Raw genomic sequence first — 19,208 nt, forward strand, 5'->3', positions numbered from 1 at the left:
ATATACTCGTATATATAAATATACATATATGTAAATATATATTTATAAATATGCACTTAGTTTATTGTGCCGCTGGTTTATGCGGATTATTGAATGCTAACAATCGGTATTTGCTGGCTTTTTCCATCGATCAAAGAGCAATATCTAATCTCCGACTGGAACGATTGAGAAAAGTGCAGTTGTCTGCAGCTTGATCTTTGACCTTGCCAATTTAGATGCAATATCTTGAGGCGACTTTGCAGGTAGAATGTTCCAATTAGATTCTTTTATAGATATAGGCTTAAATCTATCTAATTGTACGATGGCTTATTGGGAAGACATATCTGTGTCTTATATTTATATAACCTAATTATAATTATAACATAATATCTTATAAAGCTGTATTGTACATATTGTATTGCATACTTTTTGGCACCTTTGAGTATCTGAATTCACTCTCATTGCTAAAATATTGGAATATATTCGATTATAGTTGATTATATTTGATTAAATTCGATTATATTTGATTATATTTGATTATATTTGATTATAATTGATTATAATTGATTATAATTGATTATATTTTATTATACTTGATTATATTTGCTTATATTTGATTATATTTGATTATATTTGATTATATTTGATTATATTTGATTATATTTGATTATATTTGATTATATTTGATTATATTTGATTATATTTGATTATATTTGATTATATTTGATTATATTTGATTATATTTGCTTATATTTGCTTATATTTGATTATATTTGATTATATTTGATTATATTTGCTTATATTTGCTTATATTTGATTATATTTGATTATATTTGATTATAATTGATTATATTTGATTATAATTGATTATATTTGAATTTATTTGATTATATTTGCATATATTTGTTTGTTTTTGACCTAAACCATCGATGATGACCCAAAATGCCGCCCACTGTCCGCCGGGCAATTAAGAAAGCCATTTCAGTCGCCGACCAACGGTGTTGCCAATAACTGTGTGTACCACATTTCGGCAGTTGTCAACTGTTGGCCCAACCGATCGGTTCGCCACCTCCATTGGAGCCACCACCAAACCACCAAACCACAGAGCCACCAAACCCCCAACCTGAGCCACTATTACCACGTTGATTGCAAGTGTGCTGCCTACAAAGCACCACATTAGTCCGTAAATACGCGGCGTGGAATCGCTGGCCATTTGTGGTAGCGACACTACCGATGATGCACCTGAACGTGGCCCTTTGGGCGTGCGGCGCCCTTCTGGCGGTGCTCCTCGCCTGGCAGCAGCGCAAGTGCTGGCGGCTCATCTGGCAGCTGAACGGATGGCGCGGAGTGGTCCAGCAGCCGGTGCTATGGTTCCTCCTCTGCATCAATCTGCATCCCAACAGTTGAGTGAGCAGAGTGGCGGCCATTGGAATAGTTTCTTATATGGCTGGCATTCCATTGCAGGCATTCTGGAGAAGGTATCCCAGTATCGGGTGCACTTCCAGCGCCCGCTGGCCGTTCTCGTGGGCACCCGAGTCCTACTCTACATCGATGATCCGGCCGGCATGGAATGCGTCCTCAATGCGCCCGAGTGCCTGGACAAGACCTTTCTGCAGGATGGCTTCTTTGTTCGTCGCGGTCTGCTTCATGCCAGAGGTAAATAGCTGAATAGCTGAATAGCTTAATAGCTGAATAGCTGAATAGCTTAATAGCTGAATAGCTAAATAGCTGAATTTCTGAATAGAAATTTGAAAACAGCATTATTATCCTCCCAATTGAAGGGCAAAAATGGAAGTTGCGCCGCAAGCAGCTGAATCCCGCCTTCAGTCACAATATCGTGGCCAGTTTCTTCGATGTCTTCAATTCCGTGGGCAATCAGATGGTCGAACAGTTCCAATCGCAGCCGAATCTCCATGGACAGGCGGTCAAGTTCACGGCTGCCGAGGATTTGCTCAGTCGAGCTGTTCTCGAGGTCTCCTGCTGTAAGTAGCATTGCTAACTAGCATTAACTAGCAGCTAAAAATAAGCAATAAGATCTAAAACTAACTAATTAACTGGCTTAATACGCAAGTCAATTTATTTAGCAATCGATTTGTAAATCATCAATTAATTGCAAGCAACCTCCAACTGGAGAATCCGTTGCGGAATTTATAAACAAATCACTAATTGCATTTACTGCCCTTCGAGGGGCGACACGTTCCCACCGTTTCCATGCGACTCACGTAGCCGGAATCCAATATGAATGTGGCTATATATAAATATATATATCTACATTATTTTATGAGTGTTTGATTGAATTTGTAGTTTATAATTTTGTGTGATTTTTCTGGCATGGAATCGTTGTACTCTCTTGCAGTGACCATCATGGGCACTCCAACCAATTTCACGCAATTGGATGACGCGCACATTGCCCACAGTTACAAGCGGTGAGTGGAGATGACTCCTTGCTACCACAACTAACATTCCAATCCCAACCAGACTGTTGGAGATCTCAGCCGTTCGGGTGGTGAAGCCATGGCTACAGATACGCCAATTGCATCGGCTATTGGCGCCGGAACTTTACGAGGAGTCCAGAAGGTGCGCCAAATTGCTGGAGGATTTCGTCGGCGGCATCGTGAGGACGAAGCATCGCAACTGGCGGCTAAGGGACGCCGTTGGCGGTGAAAAGTCTGGAGAGGATTCGTCCAACGGCTGGCAGAGGCGCATCTTCATCGAGCAGATCTTTCAGCTGGCCGCCAATGGAGAGATGACGCTCGAAGAGATCATGGACGAGGCACAGTCCATGGTACTGGTGGTGCGTCTCGAAATGTGATGTTTAATATGCATTGAATAGGATACATTTACTCCCGTTTCCAGTCCTTTGAGACGGTGTCCAATAGCATAATGCTGGCCCTGCTCTGCTTGGCCACCAACAAGGGCGACTGCCAGCGACGTTTGCTGGCGGAGATCAGGGCACTCGTGCCGGATGGCGGCCAGGTGGGCTTGGAGCAGCTGCAGCAGCTGCGCTATCTGGATGCCTTTGTCAGCGAATCGCTGCGCCTCTTGGCCACCGTGCCGATGAATCTGCGCCACGTCAGTCGCGATTTCCAGCTGGCGGGCAGGCAGCGCGAAGCGATCGTGCCCCAAAACAGCATCGTGGTGCTGGACACCTTCAATATGCAACGCGACGAGCGCTGGTGGGGCGCCAACGCCAAGCAGTTCGATCCGCAGCGGTTTCTCGACCAGGAGAAGGAGCAGCTGTCCCAGGGGCAGAATGGTTCGGGATCGGGAGAAACACGGAGGCAGCGCGATCGGCGACACTCCTACAGCTTCCTGCCCTTCTCCAATGGTCTGCGATCGTGTATCGGTGAGTTGGACGAAGTAACACGACTATCGGATACCCATTAGTGAGCTGAAGATCGTGAAGATTATAAAGATTGTTAGCTACATTTTACGACCATCTTATTTGTATTTTTTTATCTTTTTAGGTCGTCGCTATGGACTTTTTATCATGAAGGTGTTCCTGGTCAAGCTAATCTCCAACTTTGATTTTCACAGCGATTTCGAGCTGGAGAAGCTGCAGTTTGTCGAAAACATATCGCTAAAGTTCAAAAACGCCGATGACATCTTGCTGACAATCCAGCCACACAAGCTGTCCACTTGAGATGCATTGTTTATCCGCTTTCCAAATACTATATTAGCACTTTTTTTTGTCATATATGTTATTAAGCTTATGCAATAAATACCCTTATTTTTATAGCACTAAAAAATATACTACTAACTTTTCCCAACTATTTGAATTTTTGTGCAAAGCTTTTGAAGTTCGTCGAGCAGAAAGCTTAGTTAAGCTTGCAACCATTGCAACTTGACCTACAGATGGCGCTAGCTACATAAGTTTAAAATGAATATCTATATATTTGAAATCTATATATATTCAACTAATAATATTAAATAGTTTTAAAGCATTTTCAAACGCATTTTAAAAGCAAACATTTCTGTTATTTATGTAAAGCGTTTTATGTGTTTTGTGCAACACCAAACTAAAGAGGACTAAAAAGGATTCAGCAAGGATAATTTGTTTTTCAACAAAAGATCAAAGGCCCTACTTGCCGACTTGAAGTGGAAAATGGGCGTGAAACTGAGTCGGAGCGGGCAAAACTGCAGCTGTCATGGGTGGCGACAAATGTCGGGCGATTGCCGAGCACACGCGACTGCTAATGTGGCAGGACATGGCGAAAGGACTCGACTCTTACGTACGTATGATAATATGCCACAACTGTCAGCAATATTTCCGCTCAGCTCCACTCCGTCGCCGGGTTTTCCGCCAGATTTGCCCGTCACCTATGGCTGCATAGCAGTAGTACCAGCTAGCTTACCTTCAGTAACTTCAGTGCCTTCAGTGCCGGGCACATTCACATATCATTGTCAGGACTCGAGTCCTTTTGACTTGTCTGAAGAGTGGCGTCCAAAGAGCGTCCGAAATGCTGGCATCGCCTTAGCAGCTAAACGACAACAGCAGCAGCAGCAGCAGCAGCAGCGGGAGCAGGAGCAACATCAACATCAGCAGTCAGCCGAGTGGCATCATTATAACTTGGTCTACACTGCGCGAAATCCGACAAGGATCTCACTCATCGCAGCGGGCGGAGTTCTCGATGGAGGCATCTTGTTATTTCCCAAATCATTCAGACAAGTGCTCTCACGAGTTTGCCGATAGCCCAGTGAGTTTGGGACCTGGAAACACAGAGCAGATGGCTTTTCTGCCTATAAACCGAGAGATCTATGCATTAGTCTATTCGATTCTATGCACTTAAGTATGTTCTTTATAGTTACCCATAGTTAGTTGCATCAAGAAACTTCTAAAATGGGAATCAAGAGGTACTACCAAGCCTAAAAGTCATATTTAAATTCGCTTGAGAAGTTTGTGTGAAGATTAGGCCAAAGTAATGGGTATGTGCTAGTTGAGTTCTCCAGTCCTTTTGGGTTGGAAGAATTTTGGCTTGTGAGAGGAACTTACCTTTCGCCAGGCAAATGACGCCGTCAACGAAGTCATTAGGTGTGTGGGGGGTGGGGGTGTGGCAAAAAGGGGGCGTGGGCGGTGGGCGGTGGGCGGTGTGTGGGTAATGTCCTTGCAGTTGCTTCTACTTCTGCCGTTGCTGTTGTTGTTGCTATCGCTGCTGGCATTAACTTGACACTTTCCCCATTGCCGTGAGTGGAATGCATTCGGTGCCTGCGTGTCCATGTCCTTCGTCCTTGCGCCAGGATGTGTGCGGAAATTTATAACTGCGAAAGGCACTTGAAACACACACACCCCTCACATATTTACTTTGATTGATGTGCCGGCACGAAATCGCCGAGGATAAAATATGGCTGGCTCCACTCTAAAACGGAGTCTTAATTATTTGCCGAAGCATCCGGAAATGCCCGTAATTCCGAACTGCCTGCAGTGGTCAAGCTGGAAGAAGAAGAGTTATGCCCCAAGTCCATTGGGGTTATCCGCATCCTGGAAGATTAAGTTTAGTACCCATACAAGCCATACAAATTGTATTTAACCTTTTGCATAGAAGTAACTACTGTTTAGTTTTAAAAGTTCGTATGAAGGACCTTTTATGGCTGATCAGATGTCCTTTTTTTTTTAGGCTGTGCCTGTTGCCAAGTCCACTCGAATCAGGTTCCTAAAATGCAAATCGTGCTGAATTGCATTTTTCAGCAAAAATGCTCGGGGAACCGAGCCGGCGAGTTTCAGCCACTGGACTTTTGCTGTGCGAGGCGTTGATAAATGTGCCGAGGAGCATCGGCTGAGCGGCCGGAGGATGTGGGCGCTGACATGGTGTGGCAATGGTGACCGAAAACGGACCATGGCCAGTGTCAGTGCCACTGATGCCGTTAAGTGCGACAGAAATCCACTGAGCCGCATAAAAACGAAAGCGTGAAAATGCCAGCGGCCAGCTAATAGAGGAGTCTGCCGTTCCGGCTGGCACCACCAGAACCATGCGAGCCACCAGGAGCATCGGGAGCCAACAGGACCACCAACACCACCATCGCCACCATCACCACTCAGATTCACATGCAGTCGCCAGCGATGGAGGCATTCATTCCAGTGTGGCCGGCATTTTTGGATCATTTTTCTTAGTTTTTGTTGGTCCTTTGGTTTCTTCGCTGGCAACGTTGTTGACAATTTGTCGACGTGTCAAAAGAGTCAACGTGAATGTGACAAGTGACGCTGACGAGACAGGCGCCACCCATCCTCCAATCTCCGCCATCCCAGCCCCCAGCTCCTGGTCGAGATCCTGCTACTGTTCCTCTTCCTGTTCCGGCTGCTTTTTCGGCCTACTCTATCGCAAAGGCTTTTACACATTGCCTTGGTTTTCAAAAAAATGTTTTCCAACTTCTGCAAACTTTCAAACTTACGATGTTAACTCCAAATGATGAAGCGATGTTTATTTAATTTTATATTCCTGCAGTAAAGTGTCAAACTATGAGTGCGTCATCCAGCTGACTTAATTATTATTTTTTGTATATATTATATTATATAACTTGTATTTCAAGAGCATAAGTGCAGCACAGTGACATCAATTTTTGGCCAGATGATGTGGCATACGCGATGGATTCCTGTGACGGCGTCGAAAATTAATTTCACCCTGATTCCTCGAGGGCGAGGAGCAACTCTCGACATTTGGTCATAAACGGCATAATTGATATATATACGACTGCATATGGGAGCGTGTGCGGATAAAGCTCATCAAGTGCTAACAGCGGTCCACTGTCCACTGTCCACTGTCCATCGTCCATCGTCCACTGGCCCCTTGTCACTAATTACATGCATGTCAATTTTTCGCTCATCGTTGCATCGTCGCGCTGGGATTGGGCAACGGGCAATGGGGATTGGGATGGGCATTGGGATCGGGATTGCTGGGCGGGCATCCCCGCAGCTCGGGCAGCTGAAAAACCAAACATATTTGGACAGTTTGTGGGCGGATGGCGGCCGTGGCGTCCATTTGGCGCCCAAGCCATCTGCATCTGTCCATCGGATGCGATGCCATGCAATGCAACACCCTTAACGATGTGCAACGCGGCGTATGCGCAATATTTTACAATATTTTGTACACTTTTTCTCTTGAGCTAACGAGAAAAATTCGATCTGCTTGCCAGGCTCACTGTTATTTTGTTTTTTTCTTTTCTCAAAAAGAAAAGAAGACAAAGCGAAGCTGTGCAACGTGTCGTATGCGCAATATTTTAACCTGTTGCTCGAATTATGGTTTGCTATAGAGATATAACTGATTTTAAACTAAAAATCTGAATAATCCATGAAAAATATAATAGCTGAAGAGTAATGCTTACATATTGCCAGTTCAGAACTCAAAACTCAGGAGAGCAGAGCATTGAATGCCTCGGCTTGCAGCTTTTCTCTTACTTTATTCAATTTTTCATTATTTGCTGACAGCTGTCGGTAAATGGAATTGTTTATTACCTGTCGTCTGCCCCTGTTCATGTCCAAGTCCATGTCCTGCCACCTGTTCCATCCCATCGGCGCCCAACGGAGCCCATTGCCCTGCCATCCCATGGCTTCCCTTCCAGCGAGCTGACCACGTGGGTGATTATCATAACGTTTGGACTAACCCGACTGCTCCATCAACTGCCAGCTGAATGTTGACAGTTTTGGTTGGCACAACAAAACGCTATTGTGGACTAACAACGGCGCTGCCCTGCCAGCCTGATAATGATAATGATGGATGTGTGTGCAGAAATCAGGAGTTGAGGGTTGAATGCTACGGAGCAGTGGGCCAGCAAAGGGTTTAATGGCCAAATGGGGCAACTGAAATGTGGAACGTGTACTGCGGGATTACGGGGCTTTAAATTGAACCCAATTTGAATCGCATTATCAATGCGTGTTCATTTGGAAAGTTCCGTTGCGAAAATTATTGAACAAGGCAATGCGAAAATTCGGTGATGAATTATGGCGCAGGTAATGTATTTATGCTATTGCCTGGAAAATGTAACAAAATATTCAACTTGAATGGTTAGAATTTATATAGGATTTAAGGCATAAAATCTTGCTTACTGCTCACTGCTGACATCGATTCGTTTGGACCTCAGACTGCAAATGCATGCGACACCCTTTTTCATGGCTCCACAGGCAATCCTGCCACCCAAAAAAGGAGTCTAATTGCCAGTGCCAAAGTGCCAAAGAATGGGGAGGAGGTGCAAAAAGAAGAGGGAAGAAAGCCGACCTGGCAGCAGCTGCTGCCTGCCTGCAACTGCAACGGCAGGAACAGCAGCAACACCAGCCACCAGCATCGTGGACTTGCAACATGAGAACCAATTAAAGACATCGTTGGTGTCGACGACGGCGGCATTGCTGGCAAACGTCAACGTCGAAAACTAATTAGCATAACAAGCGGCAGCAAAGCGAACCGGGGCCCAAACTCCGCTCCAAAACCGAACCGGAGACTCGGAACTGGAGACGGAAGCATCGCTGGTCATCAGGCGGCTGGCGAGGCGGAGCAGGAGGATGCGGTGGATGGATGCAGCTGGGCCAGGGATGTTTGTCGATAAGAGGTGTAAACAAGAAATATCGAAAATACCGTTGGATAGTTATCGAAGTTGCAGCGATTTCTGTGATAACTTGGAGTTTAGTTGAAAAGATCACTCAAATGCAATGTTGGTCACACTACACTGCGATTTTATGTTTTAAACTTGCTAGCTTTAGTCACACTGCACATATTTAATATTATTATTTTGTTGATTATCAACTTATTTGCAGCATCCCTGTTGGCCGAAGGCCAATGGCAAAATCTCGGCCAAGAAGCAGACAAATGTGTGGGCTCCTCCAATCAAAAGTGCGCCCCTGGAGCCACACACACATGCACATACATATACATTCATATATAAGCAAATACAATTACAAGGCGGTCCGCCCACAACTGCACGTTGCAATCGCTGGCCACGCCCACCGCCCAACGCCGCCTACGCCTCCGCCTCCGACTGGCATTAATAAACTGTCGGCATAAATAAAAGGCAACCAAAATGGAGGAGGAAAGTCTTGGCAAATGGGAAATGCCATCCCAGTTGGCGGGGAAATGGGAGAGGCTTAGGCGGAGAAAGGCGCAGAAAGTGCGGGGAAAGTGGGGGGAAAGTGGAGGGAGCTTGGTCAAAGCGTTATGATTTATTCGCTAATGGCACTGAAAAGAAATCAAAGAAAATTTAATAAATATTCAGTAAGCACACTAAGTAACTAATTCGTACCTTAAGCAATTGTTTAGTTAACAAAGCAAATTACTAGGAATCATATTGCTAATTATATGAGGAATAGAGACCATTTCTTTCAGTGTATTGCCCGCAATGACATCGATGCTGCAATGGCGCTTTCTTCCGGACGCCAGAATGCACAACTAGCGCCACGATTTTTTGGCTCGACTTGACTTGGTCGGAATAATAAAGGCCATGGCAGTGACGGTTCCTAGCCGCCCGGGTAACTGGTAGGTTCTGGCCGGGACTTGAGTCTTGGCCTCGATGCTGACTACTGCGTCCGCTGCGGCGGCGGCGTCGCATGTTTGTGATGGCGACGAGACAGCCAGCGAGACAAGCTCAAAGGGATTAAATTAAAATGTCCTTTGAGTTGTGTTTTAATTACTTCCTCTCTGGCAATGAAAACTGTCTCAGACGCGCCCACTCCCAGCCGCTGGCCAAGATTTTGGAGTTTGCCAAAAGTTTCCAGGGGGGGAATCAGACATCTGGCTGCAGTGGGATCACTGCAAATTAGGCAGGGATCAGCGCAGGATTTCCGTTTATTGTGAGGCATAGCCCAAAATCGATTTCTCAAGGATATATTTATGTACCCAAGGAAACAGCAAAGTGTTAAATTCAATTGAAGCAGAGCTGGAAGAGATGCATACCCAACCAAGATCTCCGAACTGTGGGCAACCGAAAATGGCAGCCTTAATCCTGTTTGGAACATTAACGGCTTAACGCTGGGCAGATGATCAAGTGAGTCCTTTTCGCAGTGCCCTTAACCCTTAACCCCACAAAGCCCAGCAAAGCTGCTTTCCGTTAATGGCAACATCCGCACTCGCATCCGCATTGGCATTCGCAGCACGCACAGATACATTTACATCTGTGCGCTGCATTGCCATTCGCATCCGCAAACGTATCTGTAGCCGAAGCGGCGAATGCATCTGTATCCTGTATCTGTATCTGCAAATGTATCTGGAGCTGCGGCTTTATCCCGCCAGCGATGGCTCATTCATTCTTATCAGCGTATGGGGGATTTGTCGCCTTTCAAGACAGACAAACAAATGGCAAATTAATTGCCCGCCCGCCGTCGTGAATGGGACCACTTTGGTCTCCGAAAAGGCGGACTGCCATCGATTGTTTATACGAGTATATTTATTTATTTATGCCGCCTTCGATTGGCTACAATTGTCGCTTATCTGCGTGGCGGCGTGGCGGGCGATCTGGGCGCGGATGTGGACGCGGATGTCGATGCGGATCCATGCTTGCCGTGCTGCCATGAATTTCGTGCCCTAGTCGCCCGGCGAATGTTTTGCATATCGGAATCGGAGTCATCGGGTGGGTGGAATTCGTTCCAGGGGGCTTTGCATACATTTTCCCTGACTCAGCCCGGACAACATATTTTAGGCTCTCCATTTCCATCTCCATCCACAGCCACATCCACATCGCCATCGCCATCGCCAATCTCCATCTGACTCCGACTTGCTTCCCAATCGCTCCGCCTGTCCCGCTCAGCATGGAATTTATTTGAGCAAATTTACGAATTATTGCCAGAGTCCTTTTTTTCGCTCCAATTTTTCGCAGTGTATCTGGAGACGTTGGACATCTATTACGTTGGCCATTTACATTTCACAATTGCCTTGTTGGCATCTTTTGCCCCGTTTGTTATGGCACTGTTCTGCTTTCTTCGTCGCCTCTTCCCCTCCCCGCTTCCTTCTCACATTTCTTTCGCTTTGTTCTTTCATTTTTTAATGGGCTTTCGAGTGGGCGTGGCCCAAGCAGATTTCGCACGCCGTTCGTGCTGGCCGCACATATCGGTATATATGTACATACATATGTACATATATACATATATGTACATATATAATGCCATATGCCCTTTGAATGCTGAGTGGATTTCGGGCCAAATTGAGGACAGATATTACGAGGCATGCATGAATGGAAGAATATTATTAACTTATGCCCATAATAAAGCATATTAATAGGTAATCCAGCATGATGCCAGCTCAGGATTTAACCATCGTATTACGAACTTGGCTGAAGTCCCAAAAAAATGTTTATCAAACTGACTGCAGAGTGCGTCAATTTATCCTTATGATTGATAATTATTAATAGCAATTCTTTTATTATTTAATTATCTTCCTTATTTACCTTTCACTTAGTGTGCAATTAATAATAAAGTAATATCTTAAATTATCAAACTTTTTTATGTATTTTTCGTTTTGTTGATGAGCAAGATCAAAACTAAGAGAGAGCGAGAGCGCAGAGCCAGCTTCAAAAGCTCTGCCTTGAAAGCTCAGCAACCGTTATTTTAATGAGCTTTTAATGCGCTCTTTTGCTATTGCATTGAAAGATCTCTCTCGCTCTTCTTCTTCTTCAGTTCAATTTTTGTTACAAAGGGTTGCAGGTGCGCAAGAAAATCAATTTTAATAATATAAAAAGTTGTTTCGCGTTTTTAAAGTGTTCGCAATATGAAAATACAACTTATTAAGCGATCGCCGTGCTGCGTTTTACACAAACATATAAAATACATGTTAGAATAGCCAGGTAAATGCAAAAATGCAAAAATGCAAATGGCGCTCCGCGGGGCAAGCGCAAATGTGTGCAAACATACAAAATGCAATAAAACAATGTTATTTCGCGTTGTTTAAGTGTTCGCAATATGTTAATACAAGTTATTAAGTGATCGTGGTGCTGTGTTTCACGCAAACACATGGAAAATATGTTAAAATGAGCAATTAAATGCAAATATGCAAATGAGACTGCGCGGGGGAATGTACATGTGCATGTACATATGTATGTATGTATGAATGTAGGAATGTGTATACATACGTGGTGGGTGGCCTGAAAGTTCAGCGTCTTGTGAAATTCGAATGCAATTGAAAAGTGTTGTTAAATCGGGAACTTTTTTTTTGTTTTTTAAGTGATGTGTTGCAGTGTAAGAAAAAGTGTTTTTTTTTTTAAGTGCATTTACATACAAATGTATATGGCCTATTAAATTATTAATGCCATAAGAAATCTTAAGTAATTCGAAAAAGCAAGGTAAGTGGCGTTTACATAATATTTAATATTGTTATTTACTCATCATTAATACGCAATAGAATTTAACATTTATAAAGATGCATGTATGTACTGTATGATTATTAATATGCATATTAAGCTGCAAAAAGAAACAATTTATGGAAATCCACTCTTTACAGTTTTAAGTTTGGTTTAAATTATTGCGCAAACGTAGCGTGTTTATTCTGAATACAATTGCACAATGTACGATTATGAAAACGTTGCTTACTTTACATCGACTTTAGCCGATTAACGAGCTCAGTTCTCGATTCAAAGTCGATGATAAGCTGCTTCCCCATTTTTCACGGTACAGTGGCTCTCATGTTTGCCCCGATATCGGAGGATACCGAAGATACCCAGCATAGGCAGGCAATATCTTGCACAACAAGGACATGTACCAATTGGCCCGCCCAAAGGGCTCAGTGGGCTGGGTGGGGGGGTGTGCGGACATGAAAGATGTAAATCAAATCCAGGAAAAATGAGACCAACAAAAGGCGATGAGGGAGAAGGAGGTGGGTGGGGGAGCAGGGGAGCAGGCTGGGCCAGCCAGGACAATTCAATCGAAAGGGCATGGCAGATGACAGGACGAGAGTCCTGCCGCATCCTGGGGGCTAACCCATGGCAATGCCAAAGTCGAGGACACGTCAAGCAGCCAGCTCACTCGATTGAGGTTCCCAGCTTCCAGGTGGCAATGGGCTATGTGAACAACGGATTCGGATTGGGACAGGAATTGGGCAAGGGTAAGGTGGTACTGCCAGAGACTTCTGCGCTTCCGATGGCTCATAGTCAGACAGAGGCACAAACTGCCAATTAACCAAACAAAGAAGGCAACAAAAACAAAAAACGCAAAACGCAAGTTAGATTCTCAACGAGACTGCAAATGCTCTTTCCAATAAAAAATATGCATATGAATAGGATTTGGAGTTTCAGGTGCCTACAGTTTGGTATAAAATTGTTTAAAAATTTGTACATATATTCATATGAATGATTGCCATTTGTTGGCATACGTACATAGACAAGTTTTTATACCCTTAGATAGGGCATTTGAAAACAAAACACCCGCAGTTCCGAAAGCGGTGCATTAGAAGGGTTCGCCGGTCCAAGTGGGCAGGATGCAGAAAAAAAAAAAACCAAAAAGCGAGAAAAAACAATATGAACACGAGACAAGGACTGAGCCTGAATTTGTCCTGGCCAGGATACGACTGCGTTGCTTTGCGTTGCGTTGGTGGAATCAATTAAAAATGCTATGATTTTACACTTGATTGCATGCGTTTTGGGTCGTCCAGGCAACGTGGCCAAGAGCCTACTCCACTGGAGTGGGAGTGGATTGAAGGACGCACGATACGGCATACCGTTCGGGATTGGGTTGGACTAGACTGGACTGCGCTGGGCTGGGCTCAATGGATGCGGCATGCACCTGAACTTGCCGCACGTCCGGGACCCTGCGTACTGGGAGTTCATCCGGCATTGACAAACATGCCATACGCTCAATGACTGCTGGCCAAGCAGTCCGGTCCTCCTCCGTCTCCTCGCGGAATCCAGGTGGAATGGGCTAAACTGACCCAGAGCAGCTGCCGTCAAGTGGGCAATTAGGCAAAGAGGCGGACTTCGGAATCGCAGAGGCACGCGAGTCCTGCGAAAGGATACAGATACCCCCAACCACCAACAACCCGATTATCAATTGATTTATACAAATTTCATATGTAAAAATAGTTGCCATTTGGGCTTGTCTTTACTTTGATTGGAAATCCAGCCATGGCTAGGATAATCTTTCAAAATTCCAAAGATTTTACTGCATTTTAGATGCATGGGAGACTTCACCGGATGGCAATTAGCATTTCGGTTTTGGTTTCAGTATTTATTTCAGCTTTGCCGCCGGTGTCTATTTGTTTGGTTGGTTTTTTAATCAAAGATTTTAAGCTGTAATTAAGCAGACCAAAAATTGCATGCCATATGTGCGTCTCTTTCCCCCATGCCAGCCCTCTCGCTCGCACACACCCACTCGCACACAATGGACTTGTTCAGTTGTGCGCTCGTAATACCCCAAAGAATTTAACACATTTTAGTTCAAATTAAATATTTAATGTAACAACAAATTGATATTTGAATTATTAAAATACAAAATAATGCGTCGCCAGAAGCACACACACAAATGCACACTGATCCATACATATGCGACTGAATGTGTGTGCATATTTATTTTTATCCAACACAATACAGTGCGTATCTTAAGTGTTATGCCATTAAATGGGCAACCTAATTAGGAGCTTGATAAAACTTTATACAAACATTTGTGTAACCATATGAACCATATCATTTTAAAGTGGATATTAAGAAAATTATTTTTTATTAATTTTTGAATTTTTTGTAACATCATCAAAATTTCCAAAAAAAAAAATGAAAAAATTAAGATTTTCATATTGAAACTCTATTCGATTAGGAATTTAAAAACAAAATCAACGAGGTATGACATTATATTTTCGAATCTTTATTTCCAAAGTTTTGGTCCAAAAACTGATTATTTTTTTTTACTGAAAATTAAAAAAACAACTTTTCGCAAAAATTCAACATTTACGATGGGAGAATCTTCATAACATGGCTAAAAATTGTCGTATAGATAAAAGAAACCCAATTTTGAGCAGCTAATTACCAATACAATCGATCCCTATCACTTTTTGTTCGACCTTGGGAAATTTTTTTTTGGATGAATTTTTGCATTCATCAAAATTTGCAAAAATTGTCAAAAAATTAAAAATCCCATGTGTGAACACAGATTGATTGGAGATTTAATTACGAGCTCAGCGAGGTATGACATTCTATATTCAGCCTATTATTTTTAAAGTTGTGGCAAAAAAACTGATTATTTAATGACCGAAATTCGGGAAAAACGGCTTTTGCCAAAAACTTGATATTTACAAACGGAATTTTCGTCATAACTTCGCTTAAAATGGTCATATAGATAAAAGAAAAACTTTTTTGAGCACATATTTACCAGTGCTAACAATTCCTTTCACTTTTTGAAAGATTTAGGGAAATCAATTTTTGGCCGCACATATCGGTATATATGTACATACATATGTACATATATACATATATGTACATATATAATGCCATATGCCCTTTGAATGCTGAGTGGATTTCGGGCCAAATTGAGGACAGATATTACGAGGCATGCATGAATGGAAGAATATTATTAACTTATGCCCATAATAAAGCATATTAATAGGTAATCCAGCATGATGCCAGCTCAGGATTTAACCATCGTATTACGAACTTGGCTGAAGTCCCAAAAAAATGTTTATCAAACTGACTGCAGAGTGCGTCAATTTATCCTTATGATTGATAATTATTAATAGCAATTCTTTTATTATTTAATTATCTTCCTTATTTACCTTTCACTTAGTGTGCAATTAATAATAAAGTAATATCTTAAATTATCAAACTTTTTTATGTATTTTTCGTTTTGTTGATGAGCAAGATCAAAACTAAGAGAGAGCGAGAGCGCAGAGCCAGCTTCAAAAGCTCTGCCTTGAAAGCTCAGCAACCGTTATTTTAATGAGCTTTTAATGCGCTCTTTTGCTATTGCATTGAAAGATCTCTCTCGCTCTTCTTCTTCTTCAGTTCAATTTTTGTTACAAAGGGTTGCAGGTGCGCAAGAAAATCAATTTTAATAATATAAAAAGTTGTTTCGCGTTTTTAAAGTGTTCGCAATATGAAAATACAACTTATTAAGCGATCGCCGTGCTGCGTTTTACACAAACATATAAAATACATGTTAGAATAGCCAGGTAAATGCAAAAATGCAAAAATGCAAATGGCGCTCCGCGGGGCAAGCGCAAATGTGTGCAAACATACAAAATGCAATAAAACAATGTTATTTCGCGTTGTTTAAGTGTTCGCAATATGTTAATACAAGTTATTAAGTGATCGTGGTGCTGTGTTTCACGCAAACACATGGAAAATATGTTAAAATGAGCAATTAAATGCAAATATGCAAATGAGACTGCGCGGGGGAATGTACATGTGCATGTACATATGTATGTATGTATGAATGTAGGAATGTGTATACATACGTGGTGGGTGGCCTGAAAGTTCAGCGTCTTGTGAAATTCGAATGCAATTGAAAAGTGTTGTTAAATCGGGAACTTTTTTTTTGTTTTTTAAGTGATGTGTTGCAGTGTAAGAAAAAGTGTTTTTTTTTTTAAGTGCATTTACATACAAATGTATATGGCCTATTAAATTATTAATGCCATAAGAAATCTTAAGTAATTCGAAAAAGCAAGGTAAGTGGCGTTTACATAATATTTAATATTGTTATTTACTCATCATTAATACGCAATAGAATTTAACATTTATAAAGATGCATGTATGTACTGTATGATTATTAATATGCATATTAAGCTGCAAAAAGAAACAATTTATGGAAATCCACTCTTTACAGTTTTAAGTTTGGTTTAAATTATTGCGCAAACGTAGCGTGTTTATTCTGAATACAATTGCACAATGTACGATTATGAAAACGTTGCTTACTTTACATCGACTTTAGCCGATTAACGAGCTCAGTTCTCGATTCAAAGTCGATGATAAGCTGCTTCCCCATTTTTCACGGTACAGTGGCTCTCATGTTTGCCCCGATATCGGAGGATACCGAAGATACCCAGCATAGGCAGGCAATATCTTGCACAACAAGGACATGTACCAATTGGCCCGCCCAAAGGGCTCAGTGGGCTGGGTGGGGGGGTGTGCGGACATGAAAGATGTAAATCAAATCCAGGAAAAATGAGACCAACAAAAGGCGATGAGGGAGAAGGAGGTGGGTGGGGGAGCAGGGGAGCAGGCTGGGCCAGCCAGGACAATTCAATCGAAAGGGCATGGCAGATGACAGGACGAGAGTCCTGCCGCATCCTGGGGGCTAACCCATGGCAATGCCAAAGTCGAGGACACGTCAAGCAGCCAGCTCACTCGATTGAGGTTCCCAGCTTCCAGGTGGCAATGGGCTATGTGAACAACGGATTCGGATTGGGACAGGAATTGGGCAAGGGTAAGGTGGTACTGCCAGAGACTTCTGCGCTTCCGATGGCTCATAGTCAGACAGAGGCACAAACTGCCAATTAACCAAACAAAGAAGGCAACAAAAACAAAAAACGCAAAACGCAAGTTAGATTCTCAACGAGACTGCAAATGCTCTTTCCAATAAAAAATATGCATATGAATAGGATTTGGAGTTTCAGGTGCCTACAGTTTGGTATAAAATTGTTTAAAAATTTGTACATATATTCATATGAATGATTGCCATTTGTTGGCATACGTACATAGACAAGTTTTTATACCCTTAGATAGGGCATTTGAAAACAAAACACCCGCAGTTCCGAAAGCGGTGCATTAGAAGGGTTCGCCGGTCCAAGTGGGCAGGATGCAGAAAAAAAAAAAACCAAAAAGCGAGAAAAAACAATATGAACACGAGACAAGGACTGAGCCTGAATTTGTCCTGGCCAGGATACGACTGCGTTGCTTTGCGTTGCGTTGGTGGAATCAATTAAAAATGCTATGATTTTACACTTGATTGCATGCGTTTTGGGTCGTCCAGGCAACGTGGCCAAGAGCCTACTCCACTGGAGTGGGAGTGGATTGAAGGACGCACGATACGGCATACCGTTCGGGATTGGGTTGGACTAGACTGGACTGCGCTGGGCTGGGCTCAATGGATGCGGCATGCACCTGAACTTGCCGCACGTCCGGGACCCTGCGTACTGGGAGTTCATCCGGCATTGACAAACATGCCATACGCTCAATGACTGCTGGCCAAGCAGTCCGGTCCTCCTCCGTCTCCTCGCGGAATCCAGGTGGAATGGGCTAAACTGACCCAGAGCAGCTGCCGTCAAGTGGGCAATTAGGCAAAGAGGCGGACTTCGGAATCGCAGAGGCACGCGAGTCCTGCGAAAGGATACAGATACCCCCAACCACCAACAACCCGATTATCAATTGATTTATACAAATTTCATATGTAAAAATAGTTGCCATTTGGGCTTGTCTTTACTTTGATTGGAAATCCAGCCATGGCTAGGATAATCTTTCAAAATTCCAAAGATTTTACTGCATTTTAGATGCATGGGAGACTTCACCGGATGGCAATTAGCATTTCGGTTTTGGTTTCAGTATTTATTTCAGCTTTGCCGCCGGTGTCTATTTGTTTGGTTGGTTTTTTAATCAAAGATTTTAAGCTGTAATTAAGCAGACCAAAAATTGCATGCCATATGTGCGTCTCTTTCCCCCATGCCAGCCCTCTCGCTCGCACACACCCACTCGCACACAATGGACTTGTTCAGTTGTGCGCTCGTAATACCCCAAAGAATTTAACACATTTTAGTTCAAATTAAATATTTAATGTAACAACAAATTGATATTTGAATTATTAAAATACAAAATAATGCGTCGCCAGAAGCACACACACAAATGCACACTGATCCATACATATGCGACTGAATGTGTGTGCATATTTATTTTTATCCAACACAATACAGTGCGTATCTTAAGTGTTATGCCATTAAATGGGCAACCTAATTAGGAGCTTGATAAAACTTTATACAAACATTTGTGTAACCATATGAACCATATCATTTTAAAGTGGATATTAAGAAAATTATTTTTTATTAATTTTTGAATTTTTTGTAACATCATCAAAATTTCCAAAAAAAAAAATGAAAAAATTAAGATTTTCATATTGAAACTCTATTCGATTAGGAATTTAAAAACAAAATCAACGAGGTATGACATTATATTTTCGAATCTTTATTTCCAAAGTTTTGGTCCAAAAACTGATTATTTTTTTTTACTGAAAATTAAAAAAACAACTTTTCGCAAAAATTCAACATTTACGATGGGAGAATCTTCATAACATGGCTAAAAATTGTCGTATAGATAAAAGAAACCCAATTTTGAGCAGCTAATTACCAATACAATCG

At 42.5% G+C, this 19,208-nt stretch overlaps 1 protein-coding gene across 1 annotated transcript; it reads left to right on the plus strand.

Moving 5' to 3' along the window:
- Positions 1-1,133: 1,133 nt before the first annotated feature.
- LOC117147814 (probable cytochrome P450 318a1) lies at positions 1,134-3,696 on the plus strand. Its single transcript, XM_033314867.1, has 7 exons — positions 1,134-1,381; positions 1,444-1,635; positions 1,761-1,961; positions 2,336-2,405; positions 2,458-2,773; positions 2,836-3,325; positions 3,447-3,696. Exons 1-7 carry the CDS (start codon positions 1,213-1,215, stop codon positions 3,620-3,622), a joined length of 1,614 nt encoding a protein of 537 aa, XP_033170758.1. The 5' UTR covers positions 1,134-1,212; the 3' UTR covers positions 3,623-3,696.
- The last annotated feature ends 15,512 nt before the right edge of the window (positions 3,697-19,208 follow it).

The sequence above is a fragment of the Drosophila mauritiana genome, chromosome X (genome assembly GCF_004382145.1).
Source record: "Drosophila mauritiana strain mau12 chromosome X, ASM438214v1, whole genome shotgun sequence".
Classification (NCBI taxonomy): Eukaryota; Metazoa; Arthropoda; class Insecta; order Diptera; family Drosophilidae; genus Drosophila; species Drosophila mauritiana.